Source organism: Diadema setosum, chromosome 14 (genome assembly GCF_964275005.1).
Source record: "Diadema setosum chromosome 14, eeDiaSeto1, whole genome shotgun sequence".
Lineage (NCBI taxonomy): Eukaryota > Metazoa > Echinodermata > Echinoidea > Diadematoida > Diadematidae > Diadema > Diadema setosum.
The window spans coordinates 20,185,205-20,210,660 of record NC_092698.1 but is presented as its reverse complement, the minus strand read 5'-3'; the positions used below and the strand labels follow the sequence as shown (position 1 = coordinate 20,210,660).

The following is a 25,456-nucleotide window of genomic DNA, read 5'->3' as shown; positions in this document are numbered from 1 at the left end:
GGTGTAAAACGAGGACACACATACAAACTTTAAATTAAAACCGTGGACACACAGATAACCGAGGACATCCTCAGTACGTAGACCATTCCAAACGGTGTGCTTTTGCATGCTTTTGCATGTAGGGGTACATGTTTGTTTGTAGGTCCTTGATTAGCATTATTGTAATAAGTCCTCGGTTGGATGGTAATATACGAATGAGTCCTCGGTTGACAAGAGTCCTACTGACACACAGGTCCTTGGTTATGTGATAAAATTCTTATGGGTAAAACAGGTCCTCGGTTTGCACCAAAGACGCATATTTGTGTGTTTGTGTGTGTGTGTGTGTGTGTGTGTGTGTGTCTGTCTTTCTGTCCGTCCATCCGTCTGTAATGTAGAGATCATAATGAAGCTTTACCCAAATGATTTGATTGATATGTAGAGAGGAGGAATTACTACTACAGGTATTTACTACTTGGCAAGTAAATGCTGCATTGCAGAGCACGAAATCAGGAGAATATCTGAAAGAGTTTTGTTATGAGTGATGATCTTGCTACAGATCTCTTGGATGTATATTTTCAGTTCAGTGTGTCATCTTTGTGCTGGACGACGGAGTAGAAATTTTTCAATATGTGGGTCAATAGGAAATCCTTTCAATATTAGCAGAGTCTTTACATTCAATCTCCATTGAATGTTCTCTATAATGTTACACTAGGGATTCAAATGGATGGATATATCAAACATCTTTTTCTGAGTGAGTCCATGTACAATCACATGTATTACACTGGATGAGACGATTTTTGGGCGGTACAGGGTGATAAAGTCAAAGAAGGGTAGTGCCCCCCTCATCAAACAGCAGCTCAGAAAGGAGGGAATTTAACTGTGACCATTTCTTGCAGACTTCCAGAGTGCAATCCCAAGAAAGCAGGCAGGTTGAGCGTGAGAGAGAAGTCTGATGACAATGCAGAAGACGACATTATGAGCCAGTATCTACCCACAGCATCCAGGGCAGGTAAGTCATCATGTCCAACCCAGCCACATATCTATTGGTGTCTGTGATTTTCAAGTACATGTAGATGCATAAAAATGTATTTAATTTCTTTGTACTGGTTTACTCATGCTAGATGCTCTTCAGAGCCTTTATGCATCTCCATGATGTAGCCAAGGCTCAACATTAATGGCTATATCATGGAGATGCATAAAGGCCGCCAGAAATAGATGTCGAGCCGGGTCTAGGGCAATTACCACCTGGGCAATTACCCCGGACCCTTCCCCTGGCCCTATTCCTCATCTTAATCCTGAACCTAGTCCTAACCCTAACACAAACTCCAAACCCTAAACCTAACCCTAACCCTAATCTTAACTCTAACCTTACCACTAACCAGTATTTAGCCAGGAGTAATTGCCCTCTGGGGGTAATTGCCTGGATACGGTCGAGCCATCACTTTTTAGCTCACCTGAGCCAAAGGCTCAAGTGAGCTATTGCGATCGCTCTTCGTCCGGCGTGCGTAAACTTTTCACATTTTCATCTTCTTCTTGAGAACCCCATGACCGATTTTCACCAAACTTGGCAGGTAGCATCCCTAGGGGGATAGGATCTCAATTTGTTCACATGGGCACCATGCCCCACCTGGGGGGGGGGGGGGGGCAGAGGGGCCCAAACCCCCCAAAATTAAGGAATCTTAAAAAATCTTCTTCTCTAGAACCAGAAGTGATAGAGCTAAGTTAATACTATGAATTACTACATTGATGACTGTAGTCTCAAGTTTGTTCATGGCGGAATCAGGGGTGCCCCCCTTGGGACCCAGGGGAGGGGGTGGGGAGGGGTCCTAATGGGGCCCAAATTGTACATTTTCATCTTTTTTTTTTTAAAATGCCAAAATGAATTTTTACCAAACTTGGCAAGTAGCATCCATAGGGGGATAGAATCTCATTCTTATCAATTGGGCACCATGCCCTAACTTTGGGGCCCCAGGGGCCAAAATTGGGGCCTAAATTGTAAATTTTCATCTTTTTCTTGAAAATGCCAGTATGAATTTTCACCAAACTTGCTAGGTAGCATCCCTAGGGGAATAGAGTCTCAGTCCCATCAAATGGGCACCATGCCTCCACTGGGGGTCTCAGGGGGCCTAAATTGGGGCCTAAATTGTAAATTTTAATCTTTTTCTTGAAAACCCCATGATGAATTTTCACCAAACTTGGCAGGTAGCATCCCTGGGGTGGGATAGAATCTCAATTTCATCAAATGGGCACCATGCCCCACCTGGGGGCCCCCAGGAGGTGTTCTCAGGTAAGAGTCTGCCAGAATGCAGGGAAGGTGAACTAGCGATACTCAGGTGAGCGCGAGACCCCTGAGTCTCTTGTTAAGAACCAAGATATGTTTTGGTGGCCTCATCGGGCCACCAAATTTCATTGTCAGGCCACCAAAACAAAAATTAGTGTCAATCCTCGATATAGCAATAGCTTGATTGCTAGTGGCTGTTGTGGTTTACTACTTTGGCAGTCTTGTTGTGTGAGCTGCATGCTTGTTTTGGCATAGCAACTCTTAGCTCACTGTTAATGCTAGTGTATCTGTATTCAAAGTAGAAAGAGAAGATAGAACTGAATGGACATGTCTAGTTGGAATACTAATTGTTACCTCCTGCTTGTTCACAAGATATGGGAAATATCTACTGTCTGGTGCCATATTTTATGAGGCCTCATAGCATATGGCACTAGACCATAGATATTTCATGTATTTCGTAAGAACGAGCAGGGGGCAACGATTTTATGTTGTCATGTTGTCTCATTGGCAAATTTTGATGAAAACAGACCCCCAATTCATGTTTCCGAATTTTGGTCTACTCACCACTTGTATTTTCTTGTCTTTTTTTTTATGAACTAACTGCTGCAGTGCTGCTAGCTTGTACTAAACTAAACAAGAAGTAAATTGTAACAGTTCAAGTGCGCACAGCTGTGATGCATGCAAATGAACATGAACAATGTGAAATATCAATACACCACAGGGGCAATGATCTCACTCTTGAAATATGGGAAGTATTGCCTCCTCGATTGACCAATCAGATTTCAGAATTCACCACCACTAAAAGATGATAACTACAGTAAACAGTAGTTGACCTGCCCTTGAAATGTCACTTATATCTGATCCTTCAAATTTGTGTCTAGCTGAAGAAGACAATGATATCACCATCGTCCAAGAGGGGAACGCGAGCAGGCGGGAGAGTGCTGGAAGGAGCAGGAGTCACAATGATACCGACGAGACACATATTGACGAAAAGGATGTAACTAGGGACGATAATGAACAGGAGGAGGAGGAGAAGGAAGAGGAGGAGGAGGAGGAGGGTTACCAAGCGGGAAACATCTTTGCCGGCAAGCGCTTTGTGGTCATGGGCTTCACAGAGGAGCAGGAGCAGCTGGTCAGCAAGATGATCCCTGAACACGCTGGTAAGTAGGTACTGTAAAAGTGGATATTTTCGCGCGACTAATTTTTCGCGCTAGGCCGGGTCATAAGAGTTTCGCGTGTCTTTAATTCCGCGAAATCAAGACATCACGCACAGGAACGTATGGCAAGCAAAAATATTCGCGTGTTTTATTTTCGCGCTAGTTTCTGGTTGCGCGAAATGCGCGAAAATTTCAACACCGCGAAAATTTCCACTTTTACAGTACAGTGTACTCCCGTTATAACAAACTTGGTTAAAACAAATTATTCTGGTTACGAGTCAGGCTGCAACATCATCTGCTCCCTGTTTTTTTATTGTTTATTTGTTCGTCTATAACGAAATTTCGATGTAGCGGAAGAAATCTGCCGGTCCTGAGGACTTTGTTATAATGGGAGTCCACTGTAGTGGGTTTTGTAAACTTTCAAGTGAAGCAAATTAGATGAGACAATCGGCGCAGTCAAACTGTCAAAAGATTGAGAAGTTTAAGATTGCAAAGTCTGTGTGATCTTTTGTCGTCCGGTCAAACTGGCAGCCAATCTTTCAATTGAATCTTTCAATGTATTGTGCCGTATTCCTCTGTACCTTCACTCTGTGCAAACCTCCTACCGATAATTTCCCAACCTAGGTATTGTGCTACCGGCGAGCACCAGAGCAATCCCGGACTACGCCGTGGTGCCCATCTTCGGCTGGCCGGTGAACCTGACGGTCAATGAGATCGTCACCAACTGCTGGCTGCAGATGTGCCTGGAGACACAGAGTGTGCTTGACCCATCCAGTAATGTCCTCTTCACCCCTATCGCCATGATGAAGAACAGCCAGCCACTGCAGGACTGCGTCCTGTCCATAAGGTGAGTGCAACTAACGATGACTCTGTGAGTGTGCATGTGTGTGTGTGTGTGAAACTTTTCTCATAATTAAAGTAAAACAACAACTCTGAGTAAGTTAACCCTAACTAGGCCGGGCTATTTAGGTAGTTGATAGAGCCGGGGGGGGGCCTCCCAGGCCCCCCCTCCAGATCTCGGCCGTCGACCGCGCGATCGCGACGAAAATTGGCACACACATTGCCTATGATGTAATCTAAAATACCATGAAGTTAATTTTTAAAAAAATCATCATTTATGCTAAATTATGCTAATTTATGCATGATGATGCATAAAATCAAACTATTTGGTATAAATCACACAAAAAAAGCTCAAAACAGGCACATTTTTTGTGTAAATATTCTTTTTAATGTCCTTAGCAAATGTAATAAAAAAAATAGTGATATCAGAAAAAATTCTTAAGTATTTTATTGTTTTTTTGAATTTCTTATGTATTTCTTTGTTTTTCGACTTTATGTTTTTCATTGTTTTTTCGATGAAATTTGTCTGCGACATCGCTCCGAACAAGAAAATATGATATTCATTGATTTTAATCATTAAAACACCAAAATAATCATGCTTTTATGAAATTTGCCAGTAAGCACAGTTTGCATTGAAATTGTACACGAATTGACGTTTTTGAGCAATTTTTGGTCTGACATGCATGTACATATTTATGCGTAACTTCGGGACCGCGCGCCCGGGCGTCGCAAATTTGGTGTCAAAAGATGCGGGAGACTTGAAAGAAAAAAGTCATGAAACGTCGCGGGGATAGCTTTTTGCGATTGCGATACATCGTGCGGAACGTCGAGGGGGGGGCCTCGGAGGCCCCCCCCCCCCCCCCCCCCCCCCCCCCCCCCCCGGCCTAGTTAGGGTTAAGTTAGTCTTTTTAGTAACTTTTTAGTGAAAATTACCAAAATATCATAATTTCATAACTTCCCTAAATTTTATCTAATTTTTGGATGAAATTTTCACCATGATGGTTGCAAATTGTTATTTTTTTTTTTCTTCTTCTTCTTCTTTTGAATCAAGTTATTTCTGGTCCAAGATTGTCCTTTAACACTGTAACCTTCTTTGTGGGGTTCATAACTGAATCAACCTCTCCGTTCTGCCTGAGAGTTACTTCACGTATTAAAGTTCCTGGAGAACTGCACTGCAGTTGTGTGATTGTGTCCTTCCTAACTGGCGTTAGGTATTATTGTGGCCTGTGAAGAGGCATGAAACCACATGTGTTTTTCTGATTGCTCTTTGTGATTTCCCTGATTCTTGGATGTGGGAATTTTGTCAGCCATGTATTTGTGGTCAGATCTTCCCTTCCGTGTGGAGGTCAGATATCTTTTTGTAAGGGACAAATAATGTCAGTTAAAGGTCAGGCTTTTCCTTGTGGGAAATCAAATCATGCTAAGAGGTCAAATCTCCAGTGGAGATTAGAAAAAGGAAAAGTGAGGCTTTTCTCTCTCTCTCTGCCGATGGCCAGATGATCCATCCAGAAGGTCAAATTCCTTTGTGCTGGGGTCCAATATTTGTGCAAAACTGCATGTGGTCTCGAGAAGTAAGCGGCTTTACTGCATCTTACTCAGGTGGTGATGTACAATAGAGTTCATCTCATTCGAACAGACACAGAGTAGACACTTCTTGCAAAGTTTTTTTTTAATCCTTTTTTTGCCGCATTTACTGATAACCCCTCTTCAGCAAACAAGTTTTAGGAGAGGAAGCAAGCTGATAATTGTCTTGCATCCAAACTGGATCCCACCCCCCCCCCAAAAAAAAAGAGAAAACCAAAGAAAAGTCTGGTCCTTTGTGAGGCATGGTCAATGCAACCTTGAAAGCAACAACATAACATCTTGACAGCTGGTCAGCTATTGCCAAACAGCTAGAGAAACTACTTGTAAATGTAGTTGTATTGTGAATGCTTTGTTCCATTAGTTTCTTAACAGTTGTTTGATTGCAGGAGGTATAGGAATAAACCAAGGCAGAAATACAAATTCAAGCACAAAGGGTATCCTCTGTTTGCTGTTTGTGACACGTTTGCAGTTTTTGGGAGCATTTATTTTTAAACTTTAAAGAAGCAGTTCTTCATCGAGGCCCTTTTCTGTTTTGAAAAGTCATAGCTTGGAAGTAGGCAGGTGTCTTATAATGCAAGATTTGACAAAAGTGACCCCCTTTATTTGCGTGGGATAGTTATTGAATTATCAGTCTTGGACAGAAGCCAACTTCACACAAATTATACAAAACATACAAATTAGCCCAGCCGGTTCACACTGCTCGTGACCATCGATGATGCTGTGCGATAGGGCAGGGCATTACAAAACATGATTTCTCCCCTTTCCAGAATGATATTTTTTTTTTAATGTGTCAGGGCTTCATACTTTTAGCAGGCAGGTACGCAATGGTATTACTTGCCCCAATAGTGAATTTTAACTGCCCTGGCAGGCCAGCAAGTGGGGTTAAGCACACTGAAGGGATTGAACATCATTTATTTTGCAAATGGAAAGATGATGATGATAGAGATGATTGTTACCCCCCTAATGTGATCTTGCTAATGGGAGACTGGGGAGATTCTTTAAAGCCCTGCTTCTCAACCAGTGGGCAGTAGCTAGAGCTCTACAAGGTGAGCAGCGATGTCGGCCAGAGATGAAATAGAGTAAGGTTTGCATTCAGTCTTCAAGGATTTCAAAAAAAATTTGTAGTAGCCAAGGTGGGCCTTGGGTGGAAATATGTTCAGAAGCACGGTTTCACATGACACAGCACCAAGTTACCTTTCAGGAGCTACTCCATTAGTACAAACCAACACGATGTCTTTGTTCACCCCTTGCTAACACCCTTTGAGTTCCCCACACACATCGTTCATGAAGCAACAGAGCTTTCTCCCAGTGTAGTTCTTCTCTCTGGAACTCTATGGCCTGTGGAACTGAGAATGGAGACCTCATTCTCTCTGTTCAAGAAAGAACTCATAACCTTTTTGTCCAGTAACTGTTTTCTTTAAATAATGGCTCTTTCCAAATGAAGCAGCATCAAAAAGAGGTCGCACCTTTTCTGCACCAGGAGTGTCACTGTGTGACAGACACAGCACATTGAATTATTATAAAAACATCTCTCTGCAGCCAGTACAATTCCCTAGAGCGGGACTGTCTCCTCCACATCGCTGAGTTGCTGGGGGCGCGGTGCCAGGAGTACTTTGTGCGCAAGGCTGTCAACAACCTGGAGGCCAACACACACCTCCTGCTGAGGGACCCCGAGGGCACCAAGTACATGGCCGCCAAGAAGTGGAAGGTTCCTGCTGTCACCACAGAGTAAGTTAATTGCCTAGAAAACGTTGTTCTCCCTTTAAAACGGACCAAAAAGCATTTGAGTTTAATATGAGTGAAAGTATTAGTAATGTTAAAGAGACTTGATTCTTCTAGTGAGATATTGCACAATGACAGTTTGAACAGAACTGCCAACTTGTATGTGTTATGATAATTTGTACTTTTTTATCTCGATAAAGGATAAGAATACATATTTGATGGAAAAAAAAAAAGTTTTTTTTTCTGTAATTTGACATAGCATGCTAAGTATTTGCAGTTTTCCAATTTTTGAACTACATTATTCAAATGTTTATTCAAATCAATGATTTTCGCACTGAGCTGTTTTTATTGCATATGGGTATGCATGGGCATACATACTCGGGTACTACTCAAACCAACAACCTCCTTATTGCCAGACAGGTGTCACATCCACTGGACTACAAAGCTTCCACCCACTAGCCACTGATTGATAACACTGAATAATCAGCATTTATTTACATCAATGAAGGGCAACTTGCCGATTAGTTGCAATTATGATGCTTGCCTTCAAGGTTTTATCTTTTACTGTGCATCAGTATGTTTTTGATGTGAATGTGGAGAGACTGGCAGCCGGGATTCACAGTAAATTGGTGGGGGGGGGGGGGGAGCATTGGACTACAAATTGGTTGTGCATTAAAAAAAATGGGATTGTATCAACACTCCTGTGTACTACTTCAAAACTGCCAAGATCATGTGAGCTTTTTACACTGTTTAACCTTCTGTATTCTCTCGATTGTGTAGATGGCTATTAGCTTGTGCCAGAACTGGACAGAGGCAGGCGGAAAAGGACTATCTGGTTGACCTCAAGATCAAGGAGGAGGTTCCTCAAAGCAACATTCCAAACACGAGCAGGCGTAAGGAGGAACGGGGCGTTGAGAGCGAAGCATCCAAAAGTGGGCGTGTCTCCCACGACCCCAAGAGAGAATCAGAGCAGAATGCACAGGAGCCAGACCCATCTCCTTTCAAGGAGGAGAGGGGAGACAGGAGCAAGGCCGGTGAAGGTAAGACTGCAGGTGATGTTGAGGATGTGGCAACTGAGCGACCTGCTCCGCCCCCAGAGCCGATCAAGAATAAAGTTCTGCAGGGGGTGAAGGGTCAAACCCCAGGTCGGGACAGTACGCCGAGTAGGCTCTTGCGTCCAGGCTTCAAGCCGTCGTTTGATTTGGAGGAGGCGGTAGCAGCGCTGGATTCACCGGGCATGTCAACGGGAGTGAAAGGGAGCCAGCGCCGGAAGTCTAGCTTGGTAAGCTTTTGAGGAGTCACAGTGAAGCACTTTAAAGGTGGCTGGTGCCCACTGGTTAGCTGCACTACTTAGGATATAAGAAACAAATATTCTGTTATAATAGAATAAATAATTCTGCTTGAAGACAAAAAAATTACTTCATCATTTTATCTTTTTGCCAGATGGAACAAGCAAGAATAAAAAAAATGGTATGATTATGAGTGGATGACATCATAACATTTAAAAGGAAGAAAAGATTTGAAGACTGAAACATGTTCTTAGGTGGAAAACTCAGGAAATAGATCCCAAGGTTTGGGATTTCTTTTTTCTTTCTCTCTTCTGCATACCTATGAGTCAGTGTTTGTTAGCAATTTATGTTTTGATAATACATCAGTGGTCCGCTTGAAAATGTTTTGAAATTCTGAAATTGAGTATGTTTGTCCCTTTGCAGTGGAGACTGCCAAGCTGAATTAAGATTGTGTGTGTGTGTGTGTGTAGCATGACAGTGTCCCTTATGGCAGTCATGGTTTCCGAATATATGTGCTAGTATGCAAATAGAAAGAGAATATATGTGTTTCTGGTGTTTGTCTCATGACTCTCTAGCCTCTGGACGAGTTCTTCCACCAGAACATTGCCAACGCCCTCCAGTTCCGCCTTGGGAGCTCAGCGGGGCACGGTGATGGGGAAGACGGGATGGAGGATGGCGTCTTTAAGGATGAGGTGCGTATCCACCTGTCGCTGTTTGTTTGTTTTGTTTTATTCATTATTTTGTCCCTTATTTAATTATCAATATTCATTCCTCACCAACTGTATACGCCGTATATTTAGCGAGTCTAATTTTTTCGCAAATCCGGACAATTTTGCGAGTGGTTAAATTCGCGACCATGGAGTACAGTGCTGAATGAAGACGTGTATGCGTGCATGTCACATTCATGTTGGGATCAGAGTCAATATTTTCGCGTGTCTTTAAATTAGCGAAGAGCACGCGACGCACGAAATTCGCAAAATAAAAACCTAATTATCAATTTATCCCTTCAAGCAGAATGCTCTGTTTTACCTTCATGATTTGGCTACAAGGAATATGGGGATTTTTTTTTCCTCTCAATTTTTAAGGGCATGATTGAGTCTGCCTGAATGGGTGTTTGAAATTCTGCTGATGAGAGGTACTACAATCTTGTCTTGGCTACTAAGAATTAGTGTGGCGATTGTTGCAGTTTTGTTAAAAGGGTATGATTAATTCTCCATGAATAAGTGAGTGAAATTCTGCTGCAGAGATGTGCTGCAAGGTGTGGGCCTTTTCAGTTTGTGAGTTTGAACTCTACTTGTTCATGTTTCACTTTGTCACTGCACTTGTGGACATGTGGGATGTTTTTTTAAAAACAAAACAAAAGTTAAAGGACCCCTCCCCTTTACCAATATTGAAATAATTATATTCCTTTACAGTCCATTCAACATACAATTCTAGCTTTGTAGCTAGTGCTCTTCACCTAATTGCTCAAGGTCAGCAAGAGCAGATGCCATTTAACCAGAGTACCTGATTTATAGATGTGAAGTTCATTCTGTGATCACACACCTATGAAGTGTGTATTCAGATCCTACCCAATTAAGAAGAGAGCCCCATTAACTGATGCCCATTGTACGGGAATTGCTTTTTTTTGGTAGTGAGAAATGTCAAATGATTTTGTCTGTTGTTTTGGTTGTCAAAGGAGCCTGCCCCAGGAATCCTGCATGGGGTCATCATCTGCGTCAGCAAAAAGCTGAGCAGGAAGCAGAGCGATTACAACACCATTGCCATGGCGATGGGCGCAGAGTATCGGTGGACGTACGATGAGACCTGCACCCACTTCATTTTCCAGGTCAGAAATGTGGTAGAGAAAATTTTTCTTGCCATCAGTTTAGTGTCAGCCTAAGAATTTTTCATGTTAACTTGTACCAGGTAATTAGGTCACAGAACTGTTTGCTACTGTTCGTGTTCACTTGTGAAAGCCTCCAATTGTTACCATAATTATAAAGTGCAGAATTTAATTTCCAAAAGAATATCCACATGCAGTTTCTGTTTTGAGTGTTTGTTTTGTTTTTAGCACAAATATCAAGAAAATTTCAAATACTGCATAATATTTGAACTTTGAGATTTGTCGGATTTTTTTTGTGGCCTAGATGAAGATGATTGCTTATATGATATTTGATGTTTACAGTAGTTGAATGAAAGCTGACTTTCTTTTTTTGTTTATTTATTTATTATTTATTTATTCATTCATCCATTCATCCATTCTTCCATTCATCCATTCATCCATTCATCCATTCATCCATTCATCCATTCATCCATTCATCCATTCATCCATACATCCATTCATCCATTCATCCATTCATCCATTCATCCATTCATCTTGCAGGGCAAGGCCAATGACATCACCAAGGAGTTCCGTCTGGCCAAGAGTCAGGGGAAGACCATTGTCTCTCCCCATTGGCTGATGGCGTGCCAGGAAGAGAACAAGAGAGTGGACGAGGCCCAGTATCCTCACACCTACAACCCAAAGCTCAGTCTGGTATGTATCCCCATTAAAGGGGAACTCCAACCTTGGTTATAGACTTGCAAATATGCCGCTCATCCTTCTCTATTTGTTAGTTCAGCAGGTTAACATGCATTGCTCCACTTGATGCGGTTACCATATACTGTAAAAGTGGAAATTTTTGTGGCGTTGAATTTTTTGCGCATTTCGCACAACAAGAAACTAGCGCGAAAATAAAAGCAGCCAAATATTTCTGCTTGCCATATGTTCCAGTAGTTGATGTCTTGATTCCGCAGAATTAAAACCACGCAAAACTCTTCTTACCGGGCCAAGCGCGACAAATATCCGCTTTTGCAGTATACAATTAATTACCTTCCTTGTTATGCAAACGTGGCCTTTACACTGATGGGAAAAAGAAAATGGTGTATGTGTTAAACTGAGACATCCATCTTTGTTTCCAGACTGGTTTGTCATCTCAAATTTTCCAGTGTGAGGATTAACGTATAATGTTAGCTAGCAATGCCACGGTTACATCTTGAAATTGTTGATTCAAATTATCCTTGTTTCAATGCCGTCTCTGCAGTCAGTTGTGGCTTCTCGCAGCCAGACTCCCGCCAGGCAAGTGCAGCCCAGACCACCACCTCCGCCTGCCATGGCCACCCCTGTAGCTCCCCCTCCGCCCAAGGCAGAGGAGAAACTGGAGGGCAGCATCCCAGCAGATTCACTGTCAGACGAGGAACTGATGAGGGCGGTAGACGCAGGGGAGCAGGAAAAGGCGGGGCAGGATCTTCAGAAGCAGCTGGACAACATCATGTCCTCCTCCATGTGAGTGATTCAAGTCTTGCTTGAGCATCAGTGTGACTAGTGCCATGTGATTAGTGTCATGTGACTAGTGTCTTGTGATTACTGTCATATGACTAGTGTCATGTGACTATATGAAGTCGTTTCTGCTGGTAACTCTGAATATATTTAGGTCACACAAACTGGGTGGCTGTGGGACTGTGGGTGTTTCTCGCTTTGCAAGCAATAGTTATATGCCGTTTAGCCAAACTTTATAACACAGAGAGACATGATATATGTGTGAATTGCTTAAGTGAAATGCATCTTGCGTGAATACACTGTATCTGTTTTGCACTCCTGCACACTGTCATCTGTATAAATTCCCAGTTTACAAGCATATGTCAACGAAAATCTTTGTGGACAGGAGAGGGAGGTGTACACGATTGGGAAGGGGACTGTTGAAAGTCTGGAGTAAAGTACGTGTTTATACAGTGCACTCCCGTTATACCAAACACCATTATGACGAAATTCCGGTAACAACGAAGTAAAAATTAAGGCCGCAACATTATCCATTCTATGTATGCTTATTGTTTATTTGTTCAGTTACAACGGAATTTTGATGTAATGAAAGAAAACTGCCAGTCCCAAGGACGTTGTTTTACGGGAGTCCACTGTATTCATGTTCATTGTTCACGTTTTGATTTTGATTTATCACTTACTCGAGACTCGATTACTCGAGACAGAAGTTTTTCACAACTTCTGTCTAGAAGATAATGCGAAAACTTTGTGAGTCATGTGAGTTACACACAACTACAGATTATGGGGTTATTCTCTGAACTCTCCCAATCCTTTTTTTTTTCTTCTTCTTCTTCGAAAGGAACCTTCGTGGTAGCAGAAGGGGTCGACGGCGTCATGGCAACAGTGTCTCGGGTCTCTCAGTCGGTGGCGATGCAACCTCCGGCTCGGATGGTAATGCCAGTGGTAGGAGGAGTTCGAGATTGCGATCCAAACGCAGTTCTGAGAAGGCACAACCAGTTGAGACAGCGAGGGACATAGGTGAAAATTTCTCTCATTTGTATTTGCGGTATCCCTGCGTTTATGAGATGGTGAAATGGCCATTTTCTTTTTATCTTTTTTTTTTTTGGGGGGGGGGGAGGTGGAGTTAAGTTGTGTAGTCATCGTAAATCCACTAAATATTTCTACCATTGGAGGAAAAAAATAAAAGCAGTGGACATCTCTTTTCACTTTTGGCCAACCAAAAAGATCAATGATAGACTGTCTGACTCTCTGCACCTGTTCATTCGTGTTGTTAAAAAGGAAGAAGTTTTACAAATGACATAGTTGATGTCCAAGATGCAAACATGCTTGGATGAGATGGCAAGCTTAAGCCACTGTGAGCTACGCCTGGTCTTGCTCACCACTAGTGCTTATTCATTGTTTATTGTTTAGATTATGATATTGTACGATGTCTGTCAAGATGTCTGTTCAGACAGTTTGTGTGTAGTCTTACGTCCTCTTGCACTGAAAGCTATTCAGGAATAATCAATGAACTTCAAATACTCGGCAACCCCTCCCCCCCCCCCCCCCCCAATAAAAAGGGGTTGGGGAGAGGGTTGGGTGGATAATGCATCTCAAATGTATGAACTGAAGACAGAGAACAGTCCTGACTTACATGGATATGAGCTATGATATGATGAGTGTGATATGGACTCCAAATGACTCCATTTAATATTCCAACACAAGTGCTGTACGTTACTCAGATGTAGGGACCAAAAGCAAAAAGGGAAAAAAAAATGCATTTCATTCATCATTACTAATTAGACAGGCTGATTTTTTGTGTTTATTTTATTGATTTATTTATGTTTTTTATTTGGGGAAGGTCTCCACACAGAAGCATCGCAGAGCGTGCAAATAACCTGGGATGATCCGACCAGCAGGAGGGAGAAAGAGCGGATCTTAGCAAAGCTGAAGCAGGCAGACAATGAGCACACAGATTCGGATGAACCGGGGGAGGATGGTCAACAAGTGGAAGATCCAGCCCAGGAGGTAAGTCAAGGGGAGAGTCCCACTGATTTGTGAGCATGTCATGTAGATTATGTGTCTAGATAGATATGAACTTGTATTACAACTGTAATGTGATTCCTTGTTATGCAGAATCTTACTTGTTGAAATCAGTGGTGAACCCAGGGAGCGGCGCACCAGGCGCGCCCCCCTTTATTTTTTTTTCAAACCAAAAAAATAACAGAATTCCAGGATCCGCCCCCGGAAATTTTAGGCTTGATTTTGAGTTGCAGTGGATAGAAACTGCCAATTATGTCTCCAACATTGGTTAGCAAACTCTCTGCACGTTGGTTTAATTACGCTGGAGCCTTACATTCATACTTTTCCCATCGTGTACTGAAGCAATGTAGGAAGGAATTGATTAAGTGGAGATCACTTTGTGCATAGGATTTGGAGTGTGTCAAGTATAAAAGACTGCAAATGTGCATAGACCCAAGCAGAGAAGCACATTTCGTCATGTGTTTACTTGTGATTAACCACATTAGAGCCACTACCTCACCATCCCATTGCCATTGTTCAGGTATGGTCTTACCTTCAGGTGTGACATGGTTATCTGGTAATTTACTGTCTCACTTTTTACATGCATGGTATCACTTGGAGCAGTGATTACCCATGGTGAATTAAATGAGGAGTGTGAGCATTATGGATTTTTCTCTCATGCAAGGGCTGCTTATGTGTTAGAACCATGTATGGTAGCATAGAACTTCAACTGAAAACTTGGTGTCATTCTTTGTCTAACATCTATTGGGATGATTCACATTTATTTTTCCTAAAGTGCCTCATGTAAAAGGAGAGAAATACAGGTGATAACCCGGTGAAGAGGTCCCGCCTCACATCCAACTGGACCCCATGGATGACCAGCTTAGTGTAGCTGAATTTATCTGGGCTATCCAGCCATCTCCTCAGATGAAAAATGACACACAAAACTAACATCGCCACCGCTCTTGTGTTTTCGGGTTTCTGAGCACAAATGTCTTCTGTTATGTCGTTAAACATATCTCATTATCATTTGCCTTTGATGGCAACATCCTGTAAGGAACGCTTCCTCCATATCACTCCAAACTCTGAAATCCCCCTGTCATCCAGACCCCCCGCAACAGAAAGGAGGCCCCGGGACAAGGGGCGAACGCTGACGACACCCCTCCCACTCCTACACCCAAGGCCCCGCCCATCAGGTTGCCTCTGGCGAGACCCGCGGTGGCGCCGCAGCCAAGGGACGAGATCGAAGACGAAGTCAAACAAGAGGTAAGACTGTGGTTCCTTGCCTTTAAAGGGAAAGTCTTTGCTGATATTATGTTGCTTTGTATGAAAACAGACAAATCAGATAAGTACATCTGTCAGAATTTAGGGGAAGCAAAAATATTAGATACACAAAGAAAGTTATGAACTAGAGAATAAGACAGATGTTGTAACTCAGTGTGATGTAGATGTTGAGTAGCTCTCATTATGGTTTCTACAAAGAAATTAACCAATTTCAATTTTCTCAAATATTTGGGGACAGACAGAGCTTATTGGATGATGAGGACATGCAAAACTGTTTCACTCTTGTTATGTACCAAGAACAGGTCTGTAGGAATATTTTTCTTGGGAGAAAAATGAAACGTGCTGAAAACTGTGCAAGACTTTTCTCTTGTGTATGAAATTTCTCTGTCTTTTCTCTTTTGATTCAATAGCTTTATATTAAATGTGTGTTTGTATAATGACTTTTTACTTCTACAGGCAGCTGTCAAGCAACAGGACGCTGCACCCAAGTTTCTCTTCAGCGGGATGAGCCAGCAAGAGAAGATTGATTACAGCGCCCTCGTTGAACAGCTTGGCGGCGTGGTGAAAGACGCCCAATACTTTGATGCCTCTTGCTCCCACATTATAGTTGGTACATTTCATGTCTCTTGTCTGTACCTTTTATCCCTTTGCTAAGCCAAGCCAACTCACAGTATATGATGTGCACTTCTGTGATGTGCCTCTATCATTAATAAGCCTGTCCTATGCAAGCAAAAACTTTATTACTGGTTACAATGAATTGATTTAAAAGGTTAGAAAAAAAAAAGACAGGCCACAAAAAAAAGGGTCAAATATTTCATACCAATAACTAAATGACTGGACTTTCCCCGAGTCTTGAATATGTTTGTATATACTTATCCTTTTCTTAACCTGTTGAAGAAGAGTCAGAGTATACTCGGGCAGATGTCTATGGGAAATGTGTATTGTAGCAAAATCCTCTACTGGTTAAGGCACGAGTTGAATTTCAGCTCAACAAAGTAATTGATGTGAGGTGGCAGTGCATAATTCTACTCACATCTGCACTGGACTAGGACCTTGGTTGTCGTAATTATTAATTTCTCCCACACCCCCCCTCCCCCACCACTAACAAATCTACAATGCCCATTTGACTGTTTGTGTTTCAATCCATTGCATCCTGCAGGTAATCCCACAAGGAACGAAAAGTATCTCGCTGCCCTGGCAACAGGCAAGTGGGTTCTCCACAAGTCGTACTTGGAAGCGTGCAGAGAGACCCGTGGCTTTGTAGAGGTAAGTATTCAGATTCAGAGCTTCCTTAAATAGGAAATCTACCAAAAATAATCCCAATTTTTCATGCATTTAATGAATGAAATGTAGGAAAAATCTTTATTTTCAATTGATACAAGGAAAAGCATGTTCCCATACTAAGATATGTCAGAGTTAGCATCTGTTCTTTTTCATTTTGGGTGGCTTTAGGGCAAGTTTTATATTTATACAGCTAAAATATGAGATTTTTGTCATTTCTGTGTACAAAATGAAAAAGAAATCGTGAGAGCATGACACCGTCAACTTGCTAATTTGAATATTCATAATGACTGGTCAGGCAGTGTTTTTAGAAAAAATGTGAAATTTTAAAATGAAATATCTTCCATATTTCTTATCTGATTTTTGTCATTTTTGTGTCATTCTGTAGGGAATATTTTCTCTTTCTTTTGAAGTTTTTTTTTTTTTTTTTTTGGGGGGGGGGGGGGGATAGACTTCCTCTTAAAGAACTATCGGTGAAAACGTGTACAGCTGGCCCTGTTGCATTTTATCACCAAAACATATTGGTGATTTCTAATGCAGGCAGAACTTCATACCAGTACTTGTTCCCTTCTCTTCCAAGAAGTGCAAACATGACTTTCTTGACAAAACAATTAGCTTATGTACTGACTAAAGCTCATGATTAGATTATGTGCAGTCGAGAGTTTCGGCACACTTGCTACAACATATAGTGACCAATTGACAATTACCATACATTTAGTTTTCGTTTGTATAGTTATTGTGTTTGTTGTTCCAGAAGATATTTCAGACGATGCCACTTGCATAATAATGTTTGAATAGTTACATGATACACCTTAAATCAATCGTGGAATCTTAGCATGGTCGATGTGTTGCCATTATCTTGCTAATTTTGCTTTTACCTTTTGAAAACATGATTTCAGGAGGAGCCTCATGAATGGGGAAACCAGACGGACCTTAGCAAGCTCAGCGAGACGGGGAAGAAGATGGCGCTGGCTGCCACCAGATGGAGAGCCAAGCTACAAGACCAGGAAAGGGTAACTACTGACAATCTGGTGTTCCTTTCTCCCCACATGGGTCATTTTGGAGCTATTCAACCACCCCCCCCCCCCAAATATTTAGTTTTGTTGAAGTAAAGCTCCTGGAAAAAAGAAAGACAACACAAAATGTAAGCTTAAGAAAGCAACTTGGCCTTGCTGTAAACCAAGCTTGAACATTTTCAAGGATCAAACAATTCATAAATTCACATCTTCTGTTTTGGTACCACTGGATTAGCTGAAGTAGAATAGAGGTAAGTTACAGTTGCCGAGATTCAGAATGAATTCATGAAAGTTTCATAACTTTGCTTGTTATGGAGAATTTTGATGAAATGATAGTTGAGACCTGGTTTATGAAGTAACGTGAAATTTCTGGTCTCAACGTGCCTGCAAAATTAGAAAAAAGTTATAACAGGTACATAACAGGTACATCTTGGAGGTGAATCAATGAAATTGGGATGATGGCCTGCAAGTCAATCACTTTTTTTAAGTGTGTAAATGAGTTGATGATATATGATTAGTGTAGAAGATGTATGAACAAGAAGTATCTTACAAAGTTAAAAGGATACAAGATATATTACCCAATATGTACTATGAGATTGCTGCATGAGCATGAATGTTGGATGCTAAGGAGACAGCAATCACTGAGTGAATGTTGGATGCTGAGGAGACAGCAATCACTGAGTGAATGTTGGATGCTAAAGAGACAGCAATCACTGGTGTGAATGTTGGATGCTAAGGAGACAACTATCACTGGTGTGAATGTTGGATGCTAAGGAGACAGCAATCACTGGTGTGAATGTTGGATGCTAAGGAAACAGCACTCACTGGTGTGAATGTTGGATGCTTAGGAGATAGCAATCACTGGTGTGAATGTTGGATGCTAAAGAGGCAGCAATCACTAGTGTGAATGTTGGATTCTATTAAAGGAGACTGCACTCACAAGTGTAAATGTTGGATGCTAAGGAGAGTGCAATCACTGGTGTGAATGTTGGATGCTAAGGAGACAGCAATCAGTGGTGTGAATGTTGGATGCTAAGGAGACAGCAATCGCTAGTGTAATGCTCCCCTTCCTTTAGGCTGGATGCCACGAGGGGGCCTTTGACGGCTGGAAGGTACTCCTCCTGGTGGAGAAGAGCAAGGAGATGTGCTTCAAGCGCCTGCTGGAGGCGGGCGGGGCCAAGGTGCTGGCTGTCCGGCCCCCCTTCTCCGCCCATCGCGATGCCAACCACGCCTTCTTTGACCTGCACAAGGTCAAGGCCGATGCGAGCACGGTAAGACAACGTTGACTCTGTCTGCGACCAATGAGTTCTTTGCAGTATTTTTTACATTTACCTTCCCATTTACCTTCCTTTCAGCTGCAAGTCAGTCTTCTATTTGACCATGTTTAAAGTACACAGCAATTATTTAACATATAGTTATAATGGAGTGGAAGAATTTGTTTCAGTTTTCAATATTGCAAATGCTCCAAGTATCTGTGTTGTGCAGTCAGTAAGATTAGTGTAGACATCATTTACTTGAGAGGACTTTAAAAACAAAAGAATCAAAACTAGGAGTTATATGCCATGGTTTAAATCTCACCCAGCATTACCATAACTCAGCGAGTTTCTATTTTGTAATTGTGATTCGAATCCTTGCTCTGCTTGTCATATGTGTTTAAAAATTCCAAATGATTAATTTTCAGGTTGCTCTAGAGGACCTGGTGCAGTCTGGAGTTCTCTGTCTCAAGCCAGAGTACATTGCAGACTTCCTGGTCCATGACCCAAGTCCTGACCCCGAGAATTACATCATCAATGAGGCCAAGCCCATAATTCAGAAGTATGTCAGCCCCTTTTATTTTTGTCTTTGTCTTAAAGTTATTAGTTTGTTGGGTTTTACTTCTTTTTTAAATCAAGAAAAAAAAAAGATGATTGTACAATCAAAGTATTTGTGCTTGGCATATAGGCCCGTTTATGAACAAAAGTTGTCGCTTTTGCATCATGATGTGAAAATAAATCTTACTTGCAGCTGTTCTCATGGCCAAAAAGCTCATTAAGTGCTTCGTACCTAAAAACTGCACATGCCTGTAAACTGTGACCCTTGTTCGGCAAGTTACTTCATGAAATTGTAAGATATCCCCCAGATAGGAAGAAAAGTCTAAACACAGACTGACTTTTGTAACTTTATCTGTTCTCGAATACCCCCCTCCCCCCCCCCCCCAAAAAAAAAAAAAAAGAAGAAGAAGAAAAAGTGGGGGGAAAAAAACGGTTTTCAAAAATGCTGTGTCTCATTTCACTTTGACAGGTTGGTGGAGCAGGCTGCCCAGGGAAGCAAGAGGAGGCCATCTGAAGCGCCATCCACGCCAAGGAGCAAACGGACTAGACATCGATAGGAGGCACGAGTTAAAACACTTTAATTATGAAATGAGGCATTGCAAGTGGGAAAGAGTAGAAACTGAGTTAAAAGAGATTCGCTGAGCCAGAAAAAGTTTGTTCAATATATCGGGCATTTTGATAAAGAACAAAAAACAATAGGCTTTGTTCTAATGTTGCATGGGACCAAAGAAATTGAGTTTGTTGTGTCAGGTATTTGATGATATCAGATCTCTTTATGCCAATTGTCTCTTGCAATGTGGTGTAGCCATTGCATTTTAATTCTTGTATGCCATATAGTGTAAGCCCCTGTTAGCCACATAGTTCTGAGACCGCGATGCATTAGGGCTTTTGGAAACATTATTTTTCAAAGTTACGTGTGTGTCATTATAGAATCGTTTAATGCTAGAAATGTAGTGCTGCAAAATTGTACAGAAAATGTCAAGATTGATGCTTTCAATATACTGTGGCATACAGACTGTAAAACACAATATTTTCGTGGCATGAAATTTTCGCGAATTGGAGCCGACGGCCATTTTCGTGGCATGAAATATTCGTGAGTTGCCTCTAACATTCAATACATGTAACGTAGACGAGAACTTTCGCGTGCATTTTAATTTCACAAATCTTGGCTCTCGCGAAATTAGAATGCACGCGAACATTCCTCGTTTTACAGTATTAAGATTGGTGTCTGAACGAAATGTGTGAAGTTGGCAAGCTGTTGACTAAGTTGGGCATGCAAATGTGACACAGAGTTAAGCGGACATGCATCTTTGTAGATCCGTTTGATAAAGCGAAAGCAATTTTCAAAGTAACTTCTGACGTGAGCAGCACTGCGCATATCCTGGCTTTTGAAGTTGAGACCAGCTTAAGTCGGAGAACAGCTAGCATGTGGCATAGCAGACTGTGAGACAGTCAGGATATAGGGTTTAAAGGGAACGTATAGTTTTGGTTGAGACCTAATTTCAGGTTTCTAACATTTTTTGGTGAGATAATGAGAAACCTCTTACGAAATATGAAAGAGCATGTAATTCTATGAGGAATTAAACATTTATTTGATGAAAATTGGTTTTGAAATGGCCAAGATATCCAAAAAAGAGCAATTCTAATAAAGTGTGGGACCCACACTTTATTACGACTGCTTTGCTTTGCTTTGTTTTTGGATGTTTCAGTAATTCCAAACCCGATTTTCATCAAATAAACTTTGAATTCCTCCTTAAAATGGTATGCTCTGTACTATATCATAAGTGTTTTCTTGGTATCTCGCAAAAAGTTAAAAGCCCAATTCTCATCCCCACCAATACTGTACTGTCCCTTTAATGGGTACAAAACCTCTTGGCAGACTGGTATGGTGGAGACACGGATGTGAGACAGTGATAGGTGTTTCAGAAAAATTTGCATATGGAGACAGACAATACTGATTTGAAGTGGGGGCATTAGAAGCTATGAAAGCAGAAGATTGAAATGATCAATAGCCATCACGTTTATGAAGAAGGAGGTACAGAGTTGGACATCCAAGTGAACTTTGCAAATTCGGATCATTTAATTAAATGAAATTTTTGCTCGTTGTCAGTGATTCCTCTCGTTATATGGTGTTGCATATGTGCATTGTGGTTTGCATGTTTGAAATAGATTTTTGCTCATTTCATCTGGAGTTTGTCACTTCTTCACATGATGAACAGGGCCCACTTTTAGGCTGATGTTGAATTCCTTTTTCTCGAGACAGTGATTCTGTAGGGTAAGAAGAAACACGGCCTCACTGCATCCCGCATGCATTCCGCTAATGGCGTACTGAGTTTAGTGCAATGCTGTGCTCCGTTTGCTAAATTTCTGTGTTTCTTTAAGGTTTAAAGGATAATACTCTTTCTGTCAAATGCGACATTGTCACCATGAATCAAATGCAGTAAAATCCCTGCCAGTATTTCAGGTGGATCCTGGTTTTTATCTGTACTGAAAAAAAAAGGCTTCTACATTTACAGTAGAACTCCCATTATAACGAAGTCCTCGGGACCGGCAGTTTTTTATTGAAATTTTGTTATAACTAAACAAGTAAACAATAAAAAATATAGAGCTGATAATGTTGCGGCCTGAATTTTTACTTCTTTGTAACCGGAATTTCGTTATAACCGTGTTTGTTATAATGGGAGTGCACTGTAGTAACTCCGTAAATTTTGATTCGCATACAGACGAACCCCGTTATAATGAACTTGGATACAACAAGACTTTGTTATTACAATGTGTATAGGATTTTACTTGTACAATTGCCGTTAGTTGCTGTATTTATCTTGTTCTTTTTAACAGGATTTCTATATAATCAGAAAATTCTTATCTGCTTATACAGTAATGGGCTTTGCCTGTACAGGCATTCAGGATCTATTATTCCACATAAATTGTCTGGTAGATTACTGTATATGCCATATATTTAGCAAGTCTAAATTTTCGCGAATAGGGGCTTCCCGACGATTTAGCGAATTGTTAAAGGGAAAATCCAGTCCAAATATAAGTAAGTCTGATAAAAAAGAATAAAATCTTATGAGTTCAACAGTAGAAATTTGCCTGAAATTTGATGAAAAATAAGGAAGTTATGACATTCTGAAGTTTTGCTAATTTTTGCAAAACAGTTCTTGGAACAGTGGATATGAATATGCAAATGAGTGAGTTGAACCGTGGATATGAATATGCAAATGAGTGAGCTAACATGTCATAACCTCACGATTTTGATCGTGTACAAAAAATGATGAAAACTTGGATGTTTCCGTTATTGAAGTTTGAAACATGATGTTATTCCTGGTTGAATGACTTCAGAATAGTGATCAGTTCGATATACCACGATTTGAGCCTCAGGCATAATTGCATTTGAATGAAAACTGGAAATTTCAAAATTTTAAATACAAACTATATGCCAAGTTGTGAGGGGATAACATGCTCACTTTACCATTTGAATAGTCATATTGACTGTTCAAGAACTGTTCTCTGAAAAATTAGCGGAACTTCAAATGTCATAACTTCCTTCTTTTTCACTTGATTTCAATCAAATTTTACCATTGAACTCATAATACAGTTAAACTCGCCTAAGTCGACGTTGCATATGTCGAATAATTGCGCAAGTCGATGATTTTAAAAAGTCCCGATTTTTCCCCATTGACTTATGTGTATTAATTCACTCACAAGTCGAATTTTGTAAGTCGAATACTCTCCTAAGTCGATGAAATTCCAAGAACACTTTCACGGAAAAACCACTGAATTCGCTGTGCCTAAGTCGAATAAGATTTTATTGTGTAATAAATCGCTGTCAAAATCACGAGACGGCAGTTTTTGTTTACGTAAAACCTAGCCCGACCAGACAGGTGACAAAAAAAAAAAAAAAAAATGATCTAAAGTATCAAAATTCAAAGCGATCGCATGCGATCGATGAACTCTCTTCGTATTTGGAGGTCCGCTGGTACAGCCCACCGAACTAATGGTACAGCCCTGTCGCGCTATGTACGTACAGCGACTGGGCTGTGTATAGTTGTGCGTACAGTGACTGGGCTGTGTATAGTCTGTGTATGTTTGCAGTCTGCGCTGTGCAGTGGAGTTGTAGGGATGAAGCTGCTGAGTTATCAAAGCGGAAAGTAGGGGGAAAGTTACGGGCACGGGTAAATCAGAATTACACCTCTCCACGCATTTCAAGCCACAGTATGGTAAACTGGAATCAATCACTGCTCAAATATCGTTCATATTCACTTCCCCAAGGTTTAACAAGGGTGTAAAGTAATCGGACCTGTGCCAATATTAATGCACTGTCCATGCAAAGTTAGCCGCGGCCCTGCCGCCGGGCAACCCGTGCTGCGGCACACCTCTCTAGCTCTCAGCTCCAGAGTAGACAACATACACGTACATTATACATACGTACGTGTGGTGTAACTGTAAGTCGTTTTTTTTTTTCGACTTACGCACAAGTCGAAAATCGCCTAAGTCGATGTGTTTTGCTCAGTCCCGAGAAGATCGACTTATGCGAGTTTAACTGTATTTACTTTTTCTTATCAGACTAACTTATATTTGGACTGGATTTCTTCTTTTTAAATTCACGTTTGTGGAGTACAGTACTGAAGGGTGAAATGTATACGTGCATGTCACATTCATATTAGGATCAGAGTCAACATTTTTGCCTGTCTTCATATTTGCGAAATGCACCCAATTTGCAAAATTTGCGAAAATAAAAACCTTACGAAATATTCAGCATATAATTATACAGTGATATGGATAGCAGGTCTGTAAGTGTGTTACCCGCTTACATATAAAATGTCTGGCACTTCAAAGATATGTCACTCTTCGTATTCTGAGGTTTGTGTGGTTTGTCAGAAAAACACTTTAGGTTTAAGCCTGCAATAATGGGGTTCACATCCCTTGAACCATGGCCTTGATGTTTGTGGGCTTGGAGTTCAGTCAGTTGTGGCAGTCTGTGCATGTATTGTATTTTGTAAGTGTTTAGCTAAGGATACATGTGTTTTCCAAAACTTATAATCTCATCCCCTGCCAAAAAAAAAAAGAAGAAGAAAAAGACAGAAAAACAGCATACAAAAATTTAGAACAAAAAGAAAAAAGATAGTTTGCTTATATTCAAAGGAATCTTATGTCACAAAGTTTTGTTCATAAAGTACATTCAGCAAGTCAAATAGTATCAAGACAAAGGGGGTGTATTGACATGTAACTAAGAGCAACTGCCCAAGTCATTTCATCTTGTATCTATCTCCAGTGAATGGAAAATCAAAAATATCGGTAATTGAGAACCTCCATTCAGCAGCTTTTGATTTTTCCCTTCTCTCTGTGAACTTCTTATGGTGTGACTACAGTGTACGTGGTATGTTTCGAGCGTCTGGACCACTTTACTGGTTGTGATATCGTTGGGAACAGTTTGTACTTTGAATGTGGTAACCAGGTGACGTGTTAGGTCACCATCTATGTATCCTACTAACAAGTGGTGCCATTTCGAATCCCACTCCCTTAATGTATGCAGGGCCAGCCTCTTGAGTCTGCTATTCACCACTATTGACTAAGTACACAAATGTTTTCTGCCATCACAAAATATCAGACCAAAAGTTCAAAAGTACTTGCACATCTTCAAGTTTTTATAGTGCTTTTCACCATCAACATTGCCGGGAGCAATAATGAGCAAATTGGAGACTCTGTGCTTCATAGCTGAGGTAGTATTCATATGTTATGTCTCTTTTTATGATCTGAAGGTTTGTAAATATCAATGTACGCCTGGGAGAACGACACGACTGCACGCAAGGCATGTGTTATACCTATGGGCCTCGCCAGTGTTCGCATCATTTTCCCTGGCACACCTTTCTTGAATCGCGTGAGTTTGCGTCGTTCTCCTGGGCACAC

At 41.2% G+C, this 25,456-nt stretch overlaps 1 protein-coding gene across 1 annotated transcript in view; it reads left to right on the top strand.

The window, feature by feature from the left end:
* LOC140238198 (DNA topoisomerase 2-binding protein 1-A-like) overlaps window positions 1–21,099 on the top strand; it is a 44,556-nt gene extending 23,457 nt beyond the window's left edge. Inside the window, exons 13-30 of the mRNA XM_072318134.1 lie at window positions 876–988; window positions 3,142–3,420; window positions 4,042–4,264; window positions 7,381–7,569; window positions 8,344–8,845; window positions 9,428–9,544; window positions 10,531–10,680; window positions 11,218–11,370; window positions 11,918–12,159; window positions 12,992–13,170; window positions 13,994–14,189; window positions 15,276–15,420; window positions 15,895–16,048; window positions 16,598–16,704; window positions 17,619–17,732; window positions 18,812–19,006; window positions 19,417–19,550; window positions 20,016–21,099. Coding sequence (XP_072174235.1) covers window positions 876–988; window positions 3,142–3,420; window positions 4,042–4,264; window positions 7,381–7,569; window positions 8,344–8,845; window positions 9,428–9,544; window positions 10,531–10,680; window positions 11,218–11,370; window positions 11,918–12,159; window positions 12,992–13,170; window positions 13,994–14,189; window positions 15,276–15,420; window positions 15,895–16,048; window positions 16,598–16,704; window positions 17,619–17,732; window positions 18,812–19,006; window positions 19,417–19,550; window positions 20,016–20,103 — 3,280 coding nt within the window. The 3' untranslated portion in view covers window positions 20,104–21,099. The remainder of the gene's footprint in view (window positions 1–875; window positions 989–3,141; window positions 3,421–4,041; window positions 4,265–7,380; window positions 7,570–8,343; window positions 8,846–9,427; window positions 9,545–10,530; window positions 10,681–11,217; window positions 11,371–11,917; window positions 12,160–12,991; window positions 13,171–13,993; window positions 14,190–15,275; window positions 15,421–15,894; window positions 16,049–16,597; window positions 16,705–17,618; window positions 17,733–18,811; window positions 19,007–19,416; window positions 19,551–20,015) is intronic.
* Window positions 21,100–25,456: the final 4,357 nt, after the last annotated feature.